This window comes from Eurytemora carolleeae, unplaced genomic scaffold (assembly GCF_000591075.1).
Source record: "Eurytemora carolleeae unplaced genomic scaffold, Eaff_2.0 scaffold84, whole genome shotgun sequence".
Lineage (NCBI taxonomy): Eukaryota > Metazoa > Arthropoda > Copepoda > Calanoida > Temoridae > Eurytemora > Eurytemora carolleeae.
This window is the reverse complement of record NW_019396074.1, coordinates 1-23,262: the sequence shown is the minus strand read 5'-3', so window position 1 is coordinate 23,262 and position 23,262 is coordinate 1. Positions and strand designations below refer to the sequence as shown.

At 35.2% G+C, this 23,262-nt stretch overlaps 4 protein-coding genes across 5 annotated transcripts in view; 2 read left to right on the top strand and 2 right to left on the bottom strand.

Annotated features, from left to right (window-relative positions):
* Window positions 1–7,119, top strand: part of LOC111713802 (RING finger protein nhl-1) — a 9,680-nt gene extending 2,561 nt beyond the window's left edge. The window contains exons 1-6 of one of the 2 annotated variants that reach the window (XM_023488744.1): window positions 328–432; window positions 1,613–1,918; window positions 2,000–2,884; window positions 2,959–3,131; window positions 3,609–6,049; window positions 6,595–7,119. In XM_023488744.1, coding sequence (XP_023344512.1) covers window positions 1,672–1,918; window positions 2,000–2,884; window positions 2,959–3,131; window positions 3,609–6,049; window positions 6,595–6,808 — 3,960 coding nt within the window. In that variant the 5' untranslated portion in view covers window positions 328–432; window positions 1,613–1,671 and the 3' untranslated portion in view covers window positions 6,809–7,119. Of the gene's footprint in view, window positions 1–327; window positions 433–1,612; window positions 1,919–1,999; window positions 2,885–2,958; window positions 3,132–3,608; window positions 6,050–6,594 lie in introns of those variants that run through there. The other variant, XM_023488752.1, reaches the window with a different exon arrangement.
* A 4,014-nt stretch (window positions 7,120–11,133) lies between these two features.
* On the top strand, window positions 11,134–19,428 carry LOC111714012 (uncharacterized). The gene is made up of 6 exons (XM_023489013.1): window positions 11,134–11,235; window positions 14,467–14,673; window positions 16,687–16,795; window positions 17,409–17,488; window positions 17,929–18,152; window positions 19,203–19,428. Exons 1-6 carry the CDS (start codon window positions 11,178–11,180, stop codon window positions 19,419–19,421), a joined length of 897 nt encoding a protein of 298 aa, XP_023344781.1. The 5' UTR covers window positions 11,134–11,177; the 3' UTR covers window positions 19,422–19,428.
* Window positions 14,776–16,660, bottom strand: LOC111714003 (uncharacterized). Its single transcript, XM_023489003.1, has 2 exons — window positions 16,421–16,660; window positions 14,776–16,242 (listed from the first exon to the last, which is right to left on the bottom strand). Exon 2 carries the CDS (start codon window positions 16,229–16,231, stop codon window positions 15,095–15,097), a length of 1,137 nt encoding a protein of 378 aa, XP_023344771.1. The 5' UTR covers window positions 16,232–16,242; window positions 16,421–16,660; the 3' UTR covers window positions 14,776–15,094.
* On the bottom strand, window positions 19,386–21,828 carry LOC111714021 (uncharacterized; the record flags this gene model as incomplete). The annotated part of the gene is given in 3 exon segments (XM_023489023.1): window positions 19,386–19,639; window positions 20,066–20,154; window positions 21,737–21,828. Coding segments are annotated over 3 exon segments (286 nt in total), but the record flags the coding sequence as incomplete, so codon positions are not given.
* Between the last annotated feature and the right edge of the window lie 1,434 nt (window positions 21,829–23,262).

The following is a 23,262-nucleotide window of genomic DNA, read 5'->3' as shown; positions in this document are numbered from 1 at the left end:
CTATCCTACTCTTTTACTCCGTTCTATCTTTGTTCCTTCTATCCTCTATCCTACTCTTTTACTTCGTTCTATCTTTTTTCCTTCTATCCTACTCTTTTACTTCGTTCTATCTTTGTTCCTTCTATCCTGTTATTTTACTCTGTTATATCTTTGTTCCTTCTATCCTACTCTTTTAATCCAAACTATCTTTGTTTCTTCTATCATACACCCTTACTCCGTTCTCCCCGGAAGTATTGACGTGTGCTGACCCAAAGCTTTCTATAGAACAAAGCTGGGCAAAACCTTGCTCTAGTTGCTGAGAAGGACTGACTCGGCTTCTGGATATTTGCCAGGTTTTGAACCACGGATAAGGACGGATTTAGACGATACATGATTCAGTTAATATTAAGCTTTAAGAAGTTAAAGGATTAAAACATAGGGGCTTAAACAAAGGTATATTTAATCTTTAGATGAAGAAAAAGCAAATTAGTTAGATCATAGACTTTAATGTGTAATTTAAATTTAAGCATTTTGTATTCAAAGTGAACTTATGTTTCTATTTATATTGATAGCATCTTAAAAGTTAAAAGAGATAAGGAAACTGGATTAGGAAAACAAGGTTTTCTCTCGTGGCTTTCATCAGCTGACTTAATGTTCAGAAAATTAAATAAGTGCTTGGGTAATGAATTAAATAAATTTACTTAAAATGAAAGTATTTTTTTAAACCTGCAAATACTATTATAACTATTTAAAACCCTGTTATTTTGGTTTGCAGTGTTTTACAGTTTTTGCACAGAAATTTTCTCTTTATCGAGAAGGTTCAAGGCTTTTTAGATTTAATTTTGTCCCGAGCTTCAGCAAAAACTTTACAGCACGTCGTGCCAAAATAATAGTGTTATTGGTAATTTTTTTAAATGTTTGTGTACTTCATTATGAAATTCACAATGAAGTGAGTAATAATGATAAAGTACACTATAGTTTCATAACCAATATTAACAATAAAATTTTGAAATGCTTATTAAAGTTCTAATTCCTCATTATTTGAAAGAAAGCAAAAATTACTCAAAATAAAATAAAATTTGAATGCCAGATTATTTTTAACGATTTCTGTTCTAATTTTACATTTTAGTGAGCTTTTTTAGAAGTGTCGTTAACGATAAACAACGGTACTCCTTTTTTAATAACTATCTATAAGCATTGACGATGAATATTAATAATTTATAACTATTGCCGCGGAAAAAAGACGATTTCTTCGCACAAAAGGATAAGTGACTCGCTAATCACACTTTTTAATCGGCAGTGGAAACTAAAAATTTCCTTTAAAATTCCTTTTGATCCAATTTCTGACATTTTCTCTTCTAAATTTTCTCCTATTTCCAAAATTAAAATTTGAAAATATTATCATATCTAATAATCTGCTAATCCAACGAGTTCTACACGAACTTGTAAAATTATTCACTTTTATGAGTCAAGTTCTGTTGAGAGAAGTTTCGCCCTATCTTTCCAGAAACTTCCTTTCTCATATCAGATTCATTTATTCCCCCTTCAACTGATTCCCCCCCTACCTCCTTTCCTTCTACGTGTATTGATAATAAAATCCTAATTCTCAAGTTTAACTTATTTATTATTTCAGCCCTGTAAAGAAGTTTTCAAGCGGTAAAGAGCGGCCAACCGGCCGCTGCAGCTGGCAGTATGGAGCAGTTTGACCAGCTGCTCACATGCTGCATCTGCTTGGACCGGTACAGGAACCCGAAGCTGCTGCCATGCCAGCACTCCTACTGCCTGGACCCCTGTATGGAGGGGTTGGTGGACTATGTGAAGAGGCAGGTTAAATGCCCCGAGTGTCGGGCAGAGCATAGGATCCCATACAATGGGATCCAGGGGTTCCCAACAAACTACACACTAACTAAGTTTTTGGAACTCCATGCTGATATTACAGGTAAAAAAAAAATCAGAATTTTTTTACAAGTTTTGATGGTTTTTAAAATCTTTGATTTATTCCATATTTGTATCTGTTTAGGAGAACTACCGGATCCTACAGCAGACCAGATAATGTCAAGATGCGCTGTTTGTTCAGAAAAAGCATATGTTAACCCCTGCGCTCACTGTGATAAGAAGGTCTGCGATACCTGCAAGGACGCGCACTGTGATATCCTGAAACGAGAAATATCTAGAGTTAACAACCAGATCAAGCGCGGGATACACAGGATCGAGGACGCGCTCTCCCAGGTGGAGAGAAACCAGACCCAGCTGAAGAATAATGCAGATCAGGTTGTCGGAGAGATAGATGAAATTCATAGAAGATTATCAAATGCATTGAAGGAGAGAACAGATTACCTCAAGGCGAGCGTAGACAAATTTATGGGAACTGAGATGAGAAGTCTTAAAGATCTCAAGGATAATCTAGATTTGGAGACAACTAATATCCTCTCCAACTCTGATCTAATGGAGAAGAATCTGGATGATGGAACAAAGTGGGATGATGTTGAGTTAATGGACTGCAAGGATATATTTCTCAAGATGATGGATTGGATCAGAAACTATGATACCAGCAGTGATGAATACAGTAGGAAAATCAGGTTTACTTGCCATGATACAATCAATGATCTTGCAAAGAAGATTCTAGAAATAGGAGATCTAAGAATGATGGAAAATAAACCGAAAGAAGACGACTTTGAATCCAGATCCTCAGGTCTTTCCCGCTCCAAGAGTGATCACAGATTAGTTTCCGAGTTCCGAAGACAAGAGGAAGGAAGTTCTCCTCCAATGAGGAGAAGGTTTGGAGAAGCAAGATACAGCAGGGAAGCGAATAAGAGTAGAACCAACTTTGGCAGGTTCGGAGGAGAGGAAGAAGAAGACGACAGCACTGGAAGATCCAGCAGGTTCAGATCTAGATTTCTCCGAGGTTAGTTAATAATCAGGCATTTTTTATTTTTTTTTTTAATTAATGTTCCTTGCATAACATTGATTTCATTTCAGGGGATGATGAGGATGATGGAGACAGGAGAAAATCCCTGCATTTGGAGGACAAAGAGGATTTAGTTGCTAAGAAGGAGAGAAATAAGGTTATTGACACAGAGGATGCGTCTCGAGGTCCTCTCAGCGGTTGTATTAGACTAGCAGACAGTTCTAGAGTCATCCAGAGACTGAAGGTACTATTTATAAACATTACACTGCTTGTGTGACGTCAAAGCTTGATTTTCCCAACTGCGTTCAAGTAATATGCTCTGCTAGGCATGATGCAAGTTGAAAGGTAGGATTAGAAAACATCCTTTATTTGCCTTGAGCTGCTCAATACCTAGTGGGTTCAAGGGATACAGAGCAATAGACTCTAAACCCATGGTATTACTGAACGCAGCTGGTAAATACTGGATTTATTCTAATGTTGCTTTTCAATTTCAGAGCGCTGGGAGATCATATTCTTTACCGAGGCAACAGAAACTTTAAGCTAAACCTACCTAACCACAGACCATAGAACTGTTACAGTTTATTTGGAAACTAATCAAGAAAATAAAAATTTTTGTTTTTCACCATTATTTATTTTATTGTATCTTTGCTTTATTTATACCTTTGTAACATATATCTGTAAATAAACAGTAACTCTGCTCTCAAGATTAAATGTATTTAAGGAAAGAGAAATGGAGTTGCTCCGACCTAAAAAGAAGGATACTCCTCCTCCTGCTCCTAAACCTGTATCTAGACCTGCTCCTCCTCCCACTCGACCTTCAGCTAGTACTGATGATGATATTGATAGAATAAAGAAGGAGAACAAGGCCAAGGAAGCAGCACAGACATCAACAGAAACAACTACAGCTCCATCTGCTACTCCAGTAGTTCCAGCTGCTCCGGTAGTTTCAACACCAGCAGCAGTAACTACACCTACAGCTGCTCCCATACCAGCTGTGCGTAGACTGTCTGCTAATCCTATCCCAGCTGCTGCTCCTGATGTTGCTCCTGTAAGACCGAGCAGAGCTCCAGCAACTACAACAACTACAGCCTCTACAGAAAGCTCTAAACCCAGCACTACTACAGCTAGGACAAACCAAACCAGTGTATCAGGGAGCAGGTTTACCTCTAGGTCAGGATCTCCTAACTCTATTGTCAATAGGTATGCTCCACCCCAACCAGGATATACTGGGTTTGGTGCTGGTTCAGCTCCAACTGCCCAGGAAGAGAGTCCTGACTCTGATTTCTCGTCTAGTGATACATCTAGCAGTTCCGACTCAGACTCTGATGAAGAAGAGGAAGCAGCTGATGCAGCTGATGATGGATATGAATATGAGTATTATGATGAAGAAGAGACTGGTACTGCAGCAGCTAGTGCAGCTTCTACTGCTGCTGCATCTGCTCCAAAGCCTACTCCTCCAAGCTCTATTCTCAAGAAAGCGAATGATACCCCGTCTTATGTATCCTCATATGGAGCGAGTAAAACAGATACTGGAAATGCATATTCTTCCTCCTATGGTGCAGGCTATGGAGCCAGTACTCCAGCCAGCTCCAGCTATACCTCTCAGTATGGTTATGGAGCATCCTCCCAGCCGGAGGCTCCGTCTAGAAATCAATCTGCTTACTCATCATCATACAGCATGAGTGATGATCAACCAACAGGAAGAACACCGCGTTCTTACACTGGTGCAAAGACTACTTCTGCTTATGGAGGATCCTGGGGACAGGATTCTGAACCTGCAGCTCCCACAAGTCCAGGAGTAAGCAGGCGGTATAGTAGATATACTTCTCCTGAACCTACAGCTCCTGTAAGTTCAGAGAGAAGGTTTAGTAGGGAAGATAGTTCTGACAGCACTAGCTACTCAGGCAGATATAAGAGAAGAGATGATAGTGACAGTTTTGTCAGCAGATATCTAGCAAAATCTCGCTCTACAGCTGTCGGCCTTGGATCCTCAGATTCTCCGAGGGATCAAACTCCAGAAGATTCTGTCTCAGCTACACGTAAGATATCTGGTGAGTTGCAGTATCCCAGTGGTAGATCCAGATATGCTGCACTCAAGGAGAGAAAAGCCAGGTTGGCCAAGAGTAAAAGTTCTGCTGCTATAGGTCTTGGTGGAGAGGATGAAGATGATGGAGATGAAGTTTTAACTCCATTCACATCAAGGTTTGGCGGAGAACTGGCAAGATCCAGATCTTCTCACTTATTGAAGGATCAAAACTCTCCTAGTGGAAGTAGAACTGCAGATGCCAGCGCTGATGATGAGAATCTCAGCTCTTGGGCTAAATATTTAAAGAACAAGTATGGAGGAAGAGCAGCATCGAACACTGCTGCTCCAAGTGCATCAAGAGACTCAGGATCAAGAGTCGGGCTATCATCCAGATATGAGACTGATCAGTCAAAAAACTTGATAGGCTCCCCCGCTCCTACACCTCAACAACCCTCAGCTCAGGGCTCCGGAGGTATAGGTAGTATGCCGAAAAGTCAGTACCTGCAAAAGCAGGCCTTGGTACTGAAATTCGGCGCTCGGGGGAGCCAGCCCGGATTCTTTACATGGCCTAGAGGTATTGCAGTGGGAGCAGATAATACCATCATAGTTGCGGACTCTTCCAATCATAGAGTCCAAATATTCGACGAGAACGGACAGAACAGGTTCTGGTTGGGTGGATACGGAAACGCGGAGGGAGAATTTGATTGTTTAGCTGGAGTAGCAGTGAACAGGATCGGACAGTATATTATTGCTGACCGGTACAATCATAGGATACAGATATTTGATCCTAGTGGGCAGTTTATCAGAACCTTCGGGAGCCAGGGAGCAGGGAACGGTCAGTTCAACTATCCTTGGGGTATATGCACAGATGCACTTGGCTTTATTTATGTCTGCGACAAGGAAAATCACAGGGTTCAGGTGTTCCAGAGCGATGGAACGTTTGTTGCCAAGTTTGGAACGATGGGGAACAAGCCTGGACAGTTGGAACACCCTCACTATATTGCTGTATCTAACACTAACAGAGTGATTGTATCAGACTCGAACAATCACCGACTCCAGATATTCGATGTTAACGGGAAGGTTCTCACAACATTCGGATCTGAAGGAACAGATGAAGGACAGTTTAAATTTCCAAGGTGTGTAAATTTTCCTTTTCCTGGCAAATCTAAACCCTTAAAAAACTGCAAATATAATTCTAGTTTTTACAAGAGCTTTGTAAAAGCTTTGTCTGAACAAGAATTCAATAGATATCAATCATCTTCTTTTTGAAACTTGATTTTTTTCAATTAAACAATGTTCAAGCTATAAAAGCGGCAAAGAAAGTCCCGTTAATAAGAGAAATTACGAAGATTTACTTTTAAGCAACTTTTCAAGTGAAATAATTCATCATTATCATTATCATGGAATTTACTGAAAATTTACTGAATTTCCATGATAAGATCGTCAAAAGATATTTGTTTAAAAGTTAACCTAGAACTAAAAATAAGATAGGGGAACTGAGTTTTTGCCACAAACTCAAATTTTCTAATTCCTATTTCTGTGCAACCTGTGATGGTAAACCTTTGTTATTTCAAATTAAGACTAATAGATTTATTATAATTCATACTTTGAAATATCATCATTGCACCAAACATTTTAGCCAATTTTTCCTGAGCTAAATAAAAATATTTTCTGTTTACAGAGGTGTAGCTGTCGATGAGCAAGGATATATATTTGTGGCGGACTCAGGGAACAACAGGATACAGATCTTTAATCCAGACGGAACCTTCCTTAGAGCCTTCGGACGCTGGGGTCAAAGTGATGGAGAGTTCAAGGGGTTGGAGGGGATAGCGGTCAACCAGCAGGGGAATATACTAGTAGCAGACAGAGAGAACCATAGGATACAGATATTCTAGATACAGAGAACCATTAATACAGATATTCTGATACAGAGAACCATTGGATACAGATATTCTAGATACAGAGAACCATTGGATACAGATATTCTAGATACAGATAACCATTGGATACAGATATTTTCGATACAGATAACCATTAGATACAGATATTCTAGATACAGAACACCATAGGAAAATTGTAGAGAATTTTTATACAGAAAATGAAGCACAGAGAACCAAATGATACAGATATACAGATATTTGACAAATCCCATATTTATTCTAATCCTTAGATAACCATTTCTTAATAAATGTTTTCTATAAATTTCTATTTATTTATCTAATTGTCGTTTATTGTAATGGATGCGTAAAGAAACTTAATATTAGCCTCAGACTCAAATTTCTAATCCCTATATCTTTGCAACCTGAAGCAGACCTTGAAATTATAAATTGTGTCGTAAAAGCTTTAAATATCAAAGGTTTACGCCGTCAGATTGCAATTTTCTAGGGATTGAAAGATTAGAGTTTTAGGCAAGGGTTTAGTTCCTTATTCATTAAAAAATGCCAGGCCACGCAGAGATTCAGAGAGCCATGGAACAAGTTGACTTTGTAATACTACAACCCTATATCTATAAGAATGGGGCAGATTTCACCCAGTTTTTGCAATGGGACTTCGGAGCATAGCATAATGGAACTAAGTTTTGACAAAAACTCTAATTTTCTAATACTGAAATACTTAAAAAGGTATATTTTAAAAATTTTGTGGTCTTGTAAAAAAAGATAACGGACAAGCCAGTGCTAACAGAGCCATGAGATTTAAAATTAAATTAAATATTTGTTCAAAATTAGACAAATTTAACTAAATATTCTTTTCTAAAGATGCTCTGAGTCAAGACGACCTTTACTTACCTCTTCACGGTTTGTAAAAATTTTCTTAGGGGAAATACGAAACGTTTATTTGAAAACACACGATTTAAAGGCATAATTATAGTCTTGAACTTAAGCTATAGGGTGTCCCACGAAACATGACAATTGGTGAATAGTTTTGAATGTCTTCTTCCATATAATGTATTAGATATATTAATGACGTTTTGCAGTTTACTTAGTTAAAAAATCTTTTACTCAAATATATTTTACTTTTAAATCAATTATACTACAAAATGGCTGCCGTGAAATATTTTTTACTATTCTCTTTGGCCTTAAACAACTTGTCATGTTGCGGAAGAAGACATTTTAAACTATTCCCCAACTATCCTGTTCTGTGTTTTTGGGTTGTTTGAACTTTATGAACGTGAAAAACGTTACAGTTTATAACACTTCACGGCAAAAAGTATTTTTGCAGATTCAAGTCACTAAACAGTTTACAGACAGATTCTGTTTCATGAGATGATAAATTAAATTTTGATAATGTTTACTCATCTTACCCTAGAACTGGAACCTCAAGTTCTATATTCTGGAGATCTAGAACTTCAAGTTCTATATCCTAGACAACTGGAACCTAGTTCTTTATCCTGGAGAACTGGAACCTGTTCTATATCCTGGAGAACAGGAAACTTGTTCCATATCATAGAGAAATGGAACCTAATTCTATATCCTGGCGAACTGAAAGCTCAAGTTCTATATCCGGGAGAATTGGAACCTAGTTCTATAACCTGTAGATCTGGAACCTAGTTTTATATCCTGGAGAACTGGAACCTCAAGTTCTATATCCTGGAGAACTAGAACCTCAAGTTCTATATCCTGGAGAACTGAAACCTCAAGTTCCATAGCCTGGAGAACTGGAACCTAGTTCCATATCCTGGAGAACTGGAACCTAGTTCTAGACCCTGGAGAACTGGAACCTCAAGTTCTATATTCTGGAAAACTGGAACTTCAAGTTCTATATCCTGGAGAACTGAAACCTAGTTCTATATCCTGAAGAACTGGAATCTCAAATTCTATATTTTGGAAAAATGGAACATAGTTCTATATCTTAGAGAACTGGAACCTCAAGTTCTATATTCTGAAGAACTGGATCCTCAAGTTCAATATCCTGGAGAACTGGAAATTAGTTCTATATTCTGGAGAACTGGAAATTAGTTCTATATTCTGAAGAACTGGGACATCAAGTTCTATATCCTGAAGAACTGGAAATTAGTTCTATATTCTGAAGAACTGAAACCTCAAGTTCTATATTCTGGAGAACTGGAAATTAGTTCTATATTCTGAAGAACTGGGACATCAAGTTTTATATCCTGGAGATCTGGAACCTAGTTTTATATCCTGGAGAATTGGAACCTCGAGTTATATATCCTGAAGAACTGCAGAACCTCAAATTCTTTATTCTAGAGATCTGGAACCTCAAGTTCTATCCTTGAGAAAAGTTTTTGTTTCTATTTTATTTGAAGAAACATAGAACCTGTAATTTTGGGGTCCAGGAAAAGAATATTTCTTAAGAATGAGAAGAGGAGCCCGAGTAGATTTAGAAGAAAGAAGAAGGAAAGTAAACTATTTATTTATCAGAAACAATTATCTATTTCTAAATAAAAATATTTGACACTTCCTGCATTTCACAGCCACTAAAAGATTAGAAAGAGTGAGGAATATTTTTCTGAAGAAATAAAATAAATTTGTTCATTTTAATCTAAACAGTTCTCAGTTTGTTTAGATACTACGACGCCCTCTCCACAGTGTATCTAAACCTTATGCTCAATCAGTATCTTAGACAGTAAACTAATTAAGTCAGATTATCACTGTGCTCTAAAAAGCAGATTAATAATCTGAACTAAAAAGTTTTACTAACTCACTGTGAACTAAACTACCAGAATATAACTCTGAATTTTTAGTCAGACTATCACTCTAAATTTTAAGCTGCACACAAGTGAAAGTTTTGCTTAATAAAGTTTTTTTAATCATAAATCATGTCATGAAGTTAAAAGCGAGCACACAAATATATATGCAATTAAACCCTTACAACAAGGGATACAAAAAAGTAGCGGTAAAGTTGACACAATTTTTGTTAGTTGGGGACTGATTTTTTGAGCTGTGTAGTGTAGTGTAGTGGTTCGGAGCTTCATAGAAATATATTAAATACAAATAGTTTTTACAAAAAGATGCCGTTGGAGCTGTTTTTATAGATGTTCACTCTTTATATTTTACAGAAACACTTGCTCAAAAACTTTTAAACCAAGCTAAAAAAAAACAGTTCCGTGGTTCTACCGAGTTCCCAAATCAAATTTTAAGGCAAATCGATCAATGGGTTCATGAGGTATGATCGGTCATACAAATAGACGGAAAATATATATATACATATATATAGAGATAGATAGATAAAAATAGTGTTTAGTTCAATTCTTCTTTTATCACATGTGTTAAAATTTCGAAACTAAAGCATTGATAATTAATTTAAGAAAACGATTATCATAATTAATTAAATTAATTAATAAAGTTCAGCAAAATGTTTTTTAACCGCTCCGGGAGCCGAAGTAATATAGTTGGTGTGGGAGCACGGAGCGCAGTGGTCAGACGCGCGTATCTCTCGCAGATGGGATAACAAGCGTTTCCTTAAACTTCAGTATAGTTCACGCGCATTTACATAATAAATATGAGCGCTATATAATTAGTTTAAAGATGCTGTGCACAGTGATGAAACGTTCAATTAATATTAAGAAAACAAACTAAGAAGATACAGTGAGAACCAGAAAACTGTGGAAATAATGTCATCTAAATGTTTTCTTTTAACAAGAACCTAAATATAGACAGGTTATTCTTATCATAAAATTGTTCGTGACATTATGGTGTCTCTGAACAAGTATATTGTATATAAAGGAGTTAATTTAATCCTTTTCTGTGTAAAAGATACAAAAAATGTCCCACAAAATATTTTTAAATATTTTTTTCTGAGATAGAGTTTAGAATAAATAAGTGCATAATTGAAGTATCAAAAACATGTCATTTTTTGTGACACGCTGTAATAAATTATCACTTCAACTCCTTAAACATTGGTTTGCCTTGTTTCTTCCCTTGAATCAGTTTTTTCATCAGTAACATAAAATTGAAAAAAAATTACAACTCAAATTTTTAAAGGTTGAAGTTTGAAGGATCGTATCGGAAGAAACTGGTCACGGTATACCAACTACAGGTTTGCATGAAGGAAACGTTTCAGTTTCTCTCTCAGCTGTAATCCGCGAGTTTGATATGTGATGTACAGTGTACACTGTACACAGCCAAACGTTGACGGATTTCCGGGATTTACTTGCTTGTTTCGTGAAAGAATTTAGACAACATATACACTATATCTCAATTTTCTAGATAAAAAGGTTAATTTTCTGTAGAATCTATTGAAATTAAAATTTGATCCGCTAACCACTCTTATCTCATTTCAGAAATTGAGAATGTTTTTACCAAGATGATATTTTTAGCTTTAATCTCTGTATTTCTGGAACTAAAAGCAGCAGGAGCAGAAAGTAAGCAATCCCAAATAAAAGTTAAAAATTAGTTTAAAAAGTGCAAAAAGAAGAAGTTTTAATAGCTGGTGTATAAGAAATTACCAAATTCTATTTAATATCGCCGTTTGTAGATTCCACCAATTTGGTTAAAAGAATTGAGTAATTAAAAATTAGTTTTACCGTAATTTTTACCAGTTTTAAGGGTTTCACATTACATACAAATATGAAGTCTGTAAGTTTCCTGAAGTTTCCTGCCACAAACTCAAATTTGTATAAGCCCTATTTTTGCATGTAATAAAATTCGTAGTTTTATAAATTAAAGGTCTACGACTGACATCTACCACCATGTTTGTTGAGATACTATTTTATGATTGATTGTACGTTTGAAAAAAAATACTTCCTAATGATAATTTAAAGATTTTTTTCTATTTGAAGAAAACAGAAAGTTTGCAGAAACCATTTGATAAATAGCGATCTGGGATAGTTTCACTACCCCTCGTTAGTAAACCGCAAACAGGTTTTACTCGTTAATCAATTCGATCTTGATTGATCATTTAAATCAATTGAATATGTTTGATTGATCCAGGAGTCAAATTATAGAGTGGGAAAGACTACAAACCAAATTACTCCAGATTGTAGAGATATGTAAAAAACTGAATAAGGATCTTTCAAAAACTTAAAAAATGGAATTCCAAAAGAGCTAAAAGGCGAATCTTATATGTTTCTCTAAATCAAATTCCCCTCTTCCTCCTACTCCTCTCTCCTCTCCTATTGAGGCCCTGCCCCCTCTCTGTCCTATTTTCTTAAATCCCCCCTCCCCTTCAACTCCCCCCGTCTCTAGTTCCCAGAGATAACGCCCCTTGGAGCGGAAAATTGAAATCGTCATCAACCTGAAAACCAACAAAATATCTTCTTCGTAACTTTAATCTCTTTAATGAAGATCTGCTAGATCATTCTTTAAATCTTTCTTCCCAACCATTCTTTATTTTCATTATTACTTTCCTTTTCTTCGTTACAGGGATATTTCATTCCCATTTTCGTTAATATCATCCTTTTTTTCTTATTTTAAATCATATCTTCGACAATCTATTCTCATTTGCCCCTTTCATTTCCATTTTTATCTAGATTCTTTTCCAATTTAATTCCCATTTTTATCTATATCATTTTCCCCTTTTATTCCAATTTTTATCTATATTCTCTTCTCTTCCCCTTTCATTCCCATTTTATCTATATCCTTTCTCCCTTTCGTTCCCATTTTTATCTATATCCTTTTCCCTTTTTATTCCCATTTTTATCTATATTCTTTTCCCTTTCATTGCCATTTTCATCTAAATTATTTTCCCCTTTCATTTCCATTTTTATCTAAATTCTTTTCCCCTTTCATTCCCATTTTTATCTTTATCCTTTTCCCTTTCATTGCCATTTTTATCTATATCCTTTTTCCCTTTCGTTCCCATTTTTATCTAAATTCTTTTTATCTTTCATTCCCAATTTTATCTAAATTCTTTTCCCCTTTCATTCCTTTTTTATCTATATCCTTTTCCCCTTTGATTTCCATTTTTATCTAAATTCTTTTCCCCTTTCATTCCTATTTTTATCTATATCCTTTTCCGTTTCATTGCCATTTTTATCTAAATTTTTTTCAACTTTTATTCCCATTTTTATCTAGATGCTTTCCACTTTTATTCCTATTTTTATCTATATCCTTTTCTCCTTTTACTCCCATTTTTATCTATATTCTTTTACCCTTTCATTGCCATTTTTATCTATATTCTTTTCCCCTTTCATTGCCATTTTTATCTAAATTATTTTCCCTTTCATTTCCATTTTTATCTATATTCTTTTCCCCCTTCACTGCCATTTTTATCTATATCCTTTTCCCTTTTATTCCCATTTTTATTTATATCCTTTTCATCTTTCATTCCCAATTTTATCTAAATTCTTTCCCCTTTCATTCCTTTTTTATCTATATCCTTTTCCCCTGTATTTCCCATATCCTTTTACCATTTTATTCACACTTCATTTATATCCATCTCCTCAATAGTTCCCATTTTAATCTAGATATATTATTTTTCTCATTTAGTCTATTTGTTTGTATATCCGATAACTGATGAACCCTTGGCCGAATTGTAAATGTTTATACTTTATTTGAATTACAATTCTACATATTACATACACATATACAATATCGACCTCTCTTCTCATTTAACCAATTAGAATTTAATTTAGTATTTTTAACTTTGTATTGAATCTAATTGTATTAACACTATATGTATAGAGTGTATACGAGCTTATCTTGTTACCGCAAAAGGTTATGAATACTCAGACTAGGAGCTCCTAGCATTATATTTATCCGTGGGAACAATCTTGAGAACTTTTCGCTTCCTTAGTTTCGTCTTCTTGTCAATTCTAAATCTTAGAAATAATTAAATATGTTCTAACAATTTTTTAACTTTTTAATGTTGGTTCACCTGCACGCATTACAAAACATAACAAAAAAACGTTATGCATTTTTTTACATTTATATATCAATATGAAAATTAATAAAAATCTATGGATTTTACATATAACTTAAGTTAAAGATATAGAGCTAAATATTCATTAAAAAATAATAGTACCACCATTTTCCACGCGTCCAAGGTTGCCTAAGCTTGCACATATTTGTTTATTTTAAGCTCACATACTAATACATGAATCACACCTCTTATCGTATACTTGGATGAATTTGAACAAATGAAGTGATTTTCTGTAAAATATTTCACACAATGTTTCAAAACATTTGAAGATGTGAAATCATATAATAATGTTTTAAGAATACAGACAAATTTTCAGTATGTAGCTGTAGATCCTTTCAAAAAAGTAAACTCATGACAATTTAAAAATATCATTCTAATATTCTCCGAATATCTTTAATATCTTTAATAGGCTTTAAGGATGCTTCGCACCCTTTTCCTATTAACCAATTTTTCATTTAACTGTTGCTCTGAAAGTCGCCATTATTTTGCGGATTTTTTTGTTTGAATTGATGCATTGTCAAAAATATCGAACATCGACGTCTTGGACAAAGCAAAGTATACTTATAGTAGGAAATGATTACTCTCGTTATTCTCTAATTTTCTAACCCTCGTATCTTAGCCACCTGTTGACAGCGTAAACCTTTAATATTTCAAACTATTTGATCTTGCAGAAGTTCTACAGGACAGCGGGTAAACAACTCCTTCCTTCGCATATATTCTTTCTATTTTAAAGACTGTGGTTGGCCTGGACGCCCCCATGCTGGTCAACTGGTTGTAAAGAGGGAGGGATTCCTTCTCCCTCCTGCTCCGCCTCCTGAGTCCCACCCGCCCGGAGACAGTGTTGAGTACTCCTGTCCTGCTCCAGGACATGCTCTGTTTGGACCCAGGATACGAACCTGCAGAGAAGACGGAGTTTGGTCTCCGTCCTTACCATTCTGCGGTAAATATAATATTTTTTGGATTTTCTATTTCTTCTAGTTCTTCTATTTACAAAAGTAACATTTTTTTAGGATCATTTCACACATTTTATCTTGAACTGAAATATATTTTACATGCAAATATAAGAATGTATATTTATATGTGTTTTTTGATAAATAGATTATTGAATTCTAGACCTAAACGGGATTGAATTTAAATAGAAGAAACCGAATGCATCTCGTCTTGGTTAGTCCAGGGTGACACTCTATATGGCACAACCTAATACAATTAATTCTTGGTGTTCATTAATTCCTATTTTGGTTTCACCATGCAATTTAGAATACGGAAACAATTAGTTAACGTAAATCCATATATTTGTAATTAAAAAGATTGATTTTGACCAATACTAAACCTAAATTATCAAATAATGTAGAATCTACAATCTACATGGTTTTACAGTTTCCTTCATCCTCAGAATCACTCTCCTCCAATGGGACGATTTTCTCTCCGACCATATCCAACATTGCTCCGTCCAGAGGACCTTTCCCGGTCTTCTTCCATTTTCTCCTCCGGGTCGCAGAAACAACAGACTCCAGAGCAGATCGATGTTGTCGGATATTACTTTTATACATTACCCTCTTACTCTCCTCTGTGGATCCGGGCAATGCTTGAGGTAAGATGACGGAGCTGGGACGGGTCGGAGCTCGACTTAGAGAAGTTTCAACTTGTTCATCTGGAACCTCTTCCTCTGGTATTTCAGATTCCGAAATGTTCTCGCTGTTTAAGATGCTCTTTATCGGGCTCCAGATACTCGGTATGTTGTAGCTCACTATCAAAGGTAGAAAGATACTATGAACTCCTATGAGAGAGTTGAGAGGGATGTAACTAGTGCCGTCCATAGAGAACCTCTTGACAAGATGAATGAAGAGAGAAACCCGGTTGATGAGAAGGATTGGGATCGATGGAAACTCAATTTGCTCCAGATAGTTTATGTAAGCATTGACTGATGGTTCGACTGACTGATTTCTCCTAAAGACCCATATTATGAGGAGCAAGATAAGGCATATGATCTCTGCCAACCCTTCCATCAACTCCAGGATCGCAGTAAACACTAAACTCTTGAGCTCCGTTATTCCATTGTCGTCGGAATCTATTTCTGGAATGATGAGAACCAGAAATATCTTGAGAACTGCGAGAACTCCAAATGTTCCGGTGAGGAACTGTTTAGGATCCATGCTGTAGTTGGTGAGGATGAAGATGGCTTTGTTCACCAGGATCAGTGAGTTGGCACAGCTCAGGATTGATCTGGCCAGGTCGTGAGGAGCGATTACCAGGAGAAAGGAGTTGTGAATCGTGCCAGGATCTTTGCCTAGAAGTATTGCCCAGTTGTTCGGTAGGTTTCCTACTCCTGATAGAGCTGTTAAACCGGAGCAGATGAGAAGAAGAGTGATTAGGAAGGAGCAGGGGGGATCCATCACCTGAGCTCTGGAGCTGAAGTAGGTTCCGAGGGTTGAGATGAGGATACCTAAGGGTACCTGGAGAAGGGACCAAAGGTTCACCATTACCCCAGAGAAGGTCATGACTGACCAACCTAAAAATAAAATAAAAACGATTTTTGGTAGATTTTGTCGAACTATAAAATTATTCAAGAGAAATAAAGGATCAGAAATTAAATTAAAAGAAACGGAAAGAAAAAAATTAAAAAGAGAAAGATAAATAAATTTTAAACAATAATAAAAAAATAAGAAAATAAGAAAAACATGTATTACCTCGGTTTCCTTGTTGCTCCTGTGCTCCGAACTAAGGTTGGCGGGAGGATTGAAAGGTTCTCTGTGTAGGAGAGGATATAAGAGAAGACAATCTCCATGGAAACTGATCTCTATGGTTTCAGAAATAACTCTGGCTGGTTTATCAAAACAAACACAGATTACAAACTTCTACAAATCTTCAAGAATTTGAGACGCTTCGTGTCGCGAACATTCCGGTAAATCCTATCTGAGTTTACATTATTTTACATTTTACATTATTTGTTCAGGACGGAATCAAGGACGGAGTGGATCCGCTGCTCATTCTTCAACTCTATGGTCCTATGGAGCAGATCTCGGGATAGACGGAGATACTTCTACATGCGCCTGGACTAACAAGTATATATTTAACTGTGGAATAGTGTGACGTCTGTCAGATTTCAGATATAATAAATATTCAGAAAAAACATTAAACCCAGCAGTTGTAATGTGTCCACACTATAACACCTATTTCACCTAGTCAGTTAAATGTTAAGCCTCTGGTAAAGCTATTTGGTTTATTAAACCATAATATACAAATAAGATACATTGAATGTTGTCTTTTTTTCAATTGTTTCATGGGTTCAAATGCAAAGGAATTGAGTTTTTGTCACAAACTCTGATTTTCTAATCTCTGATCTTTGCAACCCGATTTCGTAGACCTTTGATATTTCAAAATATAAATGATCTGGTAGATCAATTAGAATAAGTTTGCAATATAAAATGTTTACACAGTCAGGTTGTAAAAAGTTAGGAATTAAAAATTCACGTTTTTAGCTATAGACTCAATTCATTTACAGAGAAATATGCAAATCCATAGAATAGAGTTCATTTCAAAAGATATTATATCAACTCTCAACCGAGAAGAAATGGCCACCAAAAGTTAAATTGAGATAAAATATTATAAATTGGAATAACCCCCCTTCCCCCCACTGAGGTAACTTAATATTTTTGATTAAAAATGTATTTTAAGAGAAGATAAACAGCGATGGTGGCAGCTGAAGCTGGCTGAACCAGCAGATATACTTGGAGTCAGATTAAATCTCAAGAAAGGTAACTAGGTTAAGGGTGAACCCGGTTATCTCAAAATTAAACTAACCCATCCGGAGTCACGAACTAAAGTATCCTACCTCTAAAAGATATCTCTGAAATCCAAAAAGATGGATTCTGGTTGTAAAAGTGTTATTTTCAAGTAATTATTGTACAGGTGAAACTCTATTGGTCCCAGCCAGAATCTCAACACTTTGATCTGTTGCTATAAGCTTATACTTATGTTACACATTTAGAAAGTTGGAGTATCATCTTAAAGTTAAAATTAACAATTATATCTACGCGCTTTATTGATCTACATCTCTTGACATGATTTTTTGTGTAATCTACGACTTTTAACATATTTTTTGCAAATTAGTCAATTTATAAAATTCTAAAAAATTTTCTGTATATTTAATATTTCTTTCAATTAAAAATGAGAAAAGATCCGGTTCTTTTTTCAGAAAACCTGCAAGCTCTGACAGTTTTCATCATAGAAACTCTGCCCAACAACAGAACTGTTTATAAAACCTGCGGACACTACAACAACTCTCTACCTAGGGAACCCAGAGTATTAAACTCAAACCTAGAGAACAGTCTGTTCAAGGGGCAGGAAAAGCACCAGGAGAAGGTTGTGGAGACGGATATTGTTGTCGAGGTTCCCTGCTCCAGGCACTCAGATACATTCGTAAGATAACTTTTTAAATGAACTTAACAGACTTTACACACACTAGCTTTGTCTGGAGTTTTCGCTATAAAAGTTAACCCCATCTTAGAATTTTAAAAACCAGGTTATGAACGTTCATGAGTTATGATCGGACATCCAAACATACATGCAAAACAGGCAAAAAGAGTTACTATTTTATACATATAAATATATGTATAACCCACAGTTAAAACATAAATATTTTAACATTCTGACGTGAAACTTTATAAAAATTTTACAAAGGAATTGAGTCTTTGGAACAAAATCAAATATTTAAACCTCAATATCTTTAGAACTCGATATTTTAAACCTTTGATATTGCAAACTCTGATTATTTGGTCTAACAGAATTCATAGTTTGAAGTATCTTAGGTCTGCAACATTTGGTTCCAAAGATATAGTGATTAGAAAATCAGAATTTGTGGCAAAGACTCAATTCCTTTATTCTTTGAAACTGAATTTTGAAACAAGGTCTATTTCCATAAAATTTAAAACCTAAATGATGCGAAATGAAATATGTTTTTATAAAGACTATTTATAGAAAAAGATCAAATTAAAGTTTTCTTATCAACATTATCGATGGTTTTTATAATATCATTTACGTGAATTACGAAGAGTTCAATTGAAAATGTTGCGTTTACATAGATATCAATGCAAAATTCTAGGAAAATTAATTTTGTGAATAAAATTTTAGTAAAGGAATTGAGTTTTTGCCACAAATTAAAATCTTCTGATTCCAATATCTTTGGAATCTGATGGTGCAAATCTTTGATATTTCAAACTTAGATTATTTTATCTATACGTATTAATACTTTGAAATATCTAAGGTCTACGGCATTGGGTTACAAAGATATAGAGATTAGAAAATCAGAGTTTGTGGCAAAAACTCAACTCCTTTGAAAGTTCATCATGATAAAGTCTAGAAAATAAAGGCAAAAGCAAGCAACGTCCATCTTTCTCTCTTAGGGTTTAAAAGTTTCATGGGTTTACGATGTACTTTGTTGATTCGGTATAAATTAAATTATTAACCTAGGGTGACAATATACTGTTGAGAGATGATAGAAAGAATCCACAATATTTTACTCTTTGTGAAATAGAAGTTTTCTCTCAGGAGGATACAGGTACAGGTACAGGTACAGGTACAGGTACAGGTACAGGTACAGGTACAGGTACAGGTACAGGTACAGGTACAGGTTACAGAACCCATACAAGAAACTTTCAGGCACTCTATTGTTTATTTGTACTGAACTAAATTACATAAAGTGTAACAAACTGTTTAAGGATAACTTGTTAAAATCTTGTCTTTTTAAAACCACTGAACAATATTATAAAATTAGGGTATTGTCGTCTTCCTTTATTTTGGGTTTAGTATTCGTTTAGAAATTTAGATCTTTGCATGAGGCACCAGAAGAAATCAGCAATATATATTAGACTGGCTCCAAGACAAGTTACTCCCATGGATGCTGCAGCCTAGAATTACATCAAACATTAATTCATAGAAATAGACATTAGAGAAGGGAGTAGGGACCCCTCACAAGGACTGTCGTTGTAATCTCAACTGATTGTTTATTTTAAAAATCAGGATTCCCATTTCACAACACTAACATTAAACCTCTATCTGATCAGTAATGTGGAAGATATTGCTATAATAGCGTGAACAGTTTTAATTCTTACAATTTCCTTCATTTTGGTTTGGAAGCAGGAAATGCGCCAGTCATATGAAAGAGAAACCACCATTGAAAATAATCAACTTTCAAAGAGAAGATGGTTAATGTCTTATGCATTATTGAAAAGCTTTTATGGGTAGAAAAAAATGAAATTATAGGGAACAGCAAATATATAAATTCTTTTTTAAAGGATATAAATTAAGTAAAGATAATTATACAATTTTCTTACTCTGAGCTCTCTTCTCTTCATACGAATATTTGCAACCACTGGTGGACCAGATAGAGCGAATACACTGTTATATGTAAAGCAAGCCATTCCTAAAATAAAAAGGAACCGTTTAAATGTCGTCTTTGCAATATTCTCATTTACAAGTTTGTCTAGTCTAAAGAAGTTCCCAATAGTGTATTAGTATTAGTATTTTCTAATTCAAATGATCGTTGGTCGATTCTACATAAATGTAAACCATACAGTGTGTTGATCGATTCTACATAAAAGTATGTATTATGTAAACCATACAGTGTGTTGATCACACTGTTGTAAACCATACTGCAGTTTGTTTGTCGGAAAAGTAAAGTGGAATAGGAATCACACTTAAAATCCTTATCTTCATTAAATTCCATGCGGATCAAATTTTCACGTACAGGGGGAGCCAAAAAAGGGGAGACTTTAATGACTACCTGAAACCAATTTCTACATACTAATCTGCCCTTCGTTAGGTCTTTGAATTATGCCATGCAGTACATGATTTTTGGAAGAAAAAAACAAGTTTACAATTTTCTGGAACGAGAACGTACAAAGGAAAAAGACAAAGTTTCTCTGATATCTCATTCTCGAGAATTTTTATCGATGAAGACGACATTTTCATATTTTCCACGAATGTTTGAAAATCCAGCGCCAGCTGTGAAAACAAGTTGTGAGCGAAATATTAATTTTAAAAAAATCGAAAATATTATGATATATCAACTATATACGAATGCATCGAAAAATCCGATGATTATACCCAGAACTTCGGAGAAATCGAAAGAATTCATAAAATGTCGTCTTGACAATTTTTAATAAGTTTTATGTTAATATATAAATCTCATAAATTGTAAAAGTGAATAAATAACCATGAAATATGCGGGAACAGTTTAATAATTAATTGATTGAAAAACTAAATATTTGCAGTATTCCATCATCAGTAGATTTGGAAAACAACATTTTACAACTTCTTTCGATGTCTCCGAAGTTCTAAGTTTCACTGTAGGTTGTATATGTATAATATCTGAATGGTTTGTTTGGAATTAAATTGATTTTTTACGATTGGTGTGGTCGGGTTCTCAAATTTGATTTTAATCGTTTTCTATCTATATTCAAATAATTTTTAAACGCATCCGACGTCAAATAAGTTTAAGAAATGAAAACAAAAATTCATGTAAAATATATTGATAACTTTAGAACAATGAATATGAAGACGACATNTATATAGGAACCATGGCATAACAATATACGTTGATATTGATACATTTCAGTCTTCAAATATAGATATATGGGAACCTGGCATAACAATAAACGTTGATATTGATACATTCCAGTCCTCAAATACTGCATAATAATAAAATATATATAGGAACCTGGCATAACAATAAACGTTAATATTGATACATTCCAGTTCTCAAATACTGCATAATAATAAAATATAACTAGCTTGGGCACCCACCTATGCTTGGAAATCTAAATTTTCCATATATTTGGTTTGCCTTTTTACTCTTACACTTTTGTGTCGACATATTCATTTTTAACGAAAATTAAAACAAGACAACTCTGTGAGTTTAAAGATTGTTGAAATATAGACGAAATAGAAGAAAACGAATGCATCCCTCTCTCTCTGTGTGGGTTCGAATAACAAATTCTATTTACCTCCTGCACACATTAGAAGCGCAGCAGCTATGAAGGAGAATGCAATGTCCATTACAGTTGATTGTACAACATCTCGTCCCTCCCATAGATAACTGCAGTACAGTACAAATATAAAGGTTTACATGATATCCATTACAGTGGATTGAACTATTACAGATAAATGTAGTACAGCACAATTTTAATGGTGAACATATCCAATACAGTTGATTGTACAATATTTTGTCCCTCCCAAAGATAACTGCAGTGTACAATTGTAAAGGTGTACATAATATCCATTACAGTTGATTGCACAATATCTCGTCCCTCCCATAGATAACTTCAGTACAGTAGAATTATAAAGGTGTACATAATATCCATTACAGTTGATTTTACAATATCTCGTCCCTCCCATAGATAACTGCAGTACAGTACAATTATAAAGATGTACATGATATGATGTTGAATACTTTCCCAAAGTGGCAACTTCTCCAGGGAATTTTCCAAGTATGTCCTAGCCGCGGCGCTCGGCCCCCTAAACCATCCTATACGCAGGTGTTTGGCCCCCATTACAGCCTCAGAGGGCAGCTAAACTAACCTTTGGGAAGTTGCCGCTTGGGAAATTGCACATTTGGGAAGTTGCCACTTGGGAAAGTGTTTACTTGGGAAGTCGCCCTTAGGAAAATGCACTTGTCCTATGGCATCAAAACAACATGCTCGTTTTCCTTCAGGTTTGTTTTAGGCTTAGTAAGAAATACGCATTTAATACAAGAAAGATAATAAACCCGGTCTTGATAAACACAAAGAAAAGTGTTCAGTCAACAGAGCAACTGTTGTATCACGAAACCACAACCAAAGATAAACAAAGTATTATCCGTAGTAGTTATGTACATTATGTACATTGTACATTTACAAGAGTGCATAAAGTAATATTATTCAATAGAACACAAGACATTTCTTCTCTTTTTATTCCTAAAAAATAGTTTAAACGCAGTGAGACCCTTTCACGCACCTCTGACTCTTTAGTAAAAGTAAATTCAACCTAAAGTCTGACCGTGTCAACCTTGTTGCACCGGCTTGCCCTATTGAGTGTCTGCTTTATTTACCCTATGCCCGGGCGATAAAGTACAAACTGGGACCGGAAAGGTTAACCCGGCTCGGAAATTCAAATGTACTACGGCTGCCCGTGCTTTAAACTGTGGAATATAAATAAGATATTCCAGCAATCTTATGCGATTTTAATGTTGTTTAAAAATGCAAATAGTTTTACCATTATATCTTGAATATCAACTATAAAGTGAAATAAATCTGTGTTGCCCAATCACGTACGTATTTAAAATTGAGTCTAACAGTCGTCTCGTCTCCCACTTCCACAGTTACAGACACACAACATGACTGCAGTCAAGGAAATCAAAGTGAATAAATACTAAAGTGGACCAAACTCATAGTTGGATGACGACATTTTATGTCCCAAGTATTTAGAAATATGTATATATATATATAAATTGGTCTGTATACGGAGTGTACAGTAACTGGACTCCCTTTGTTTA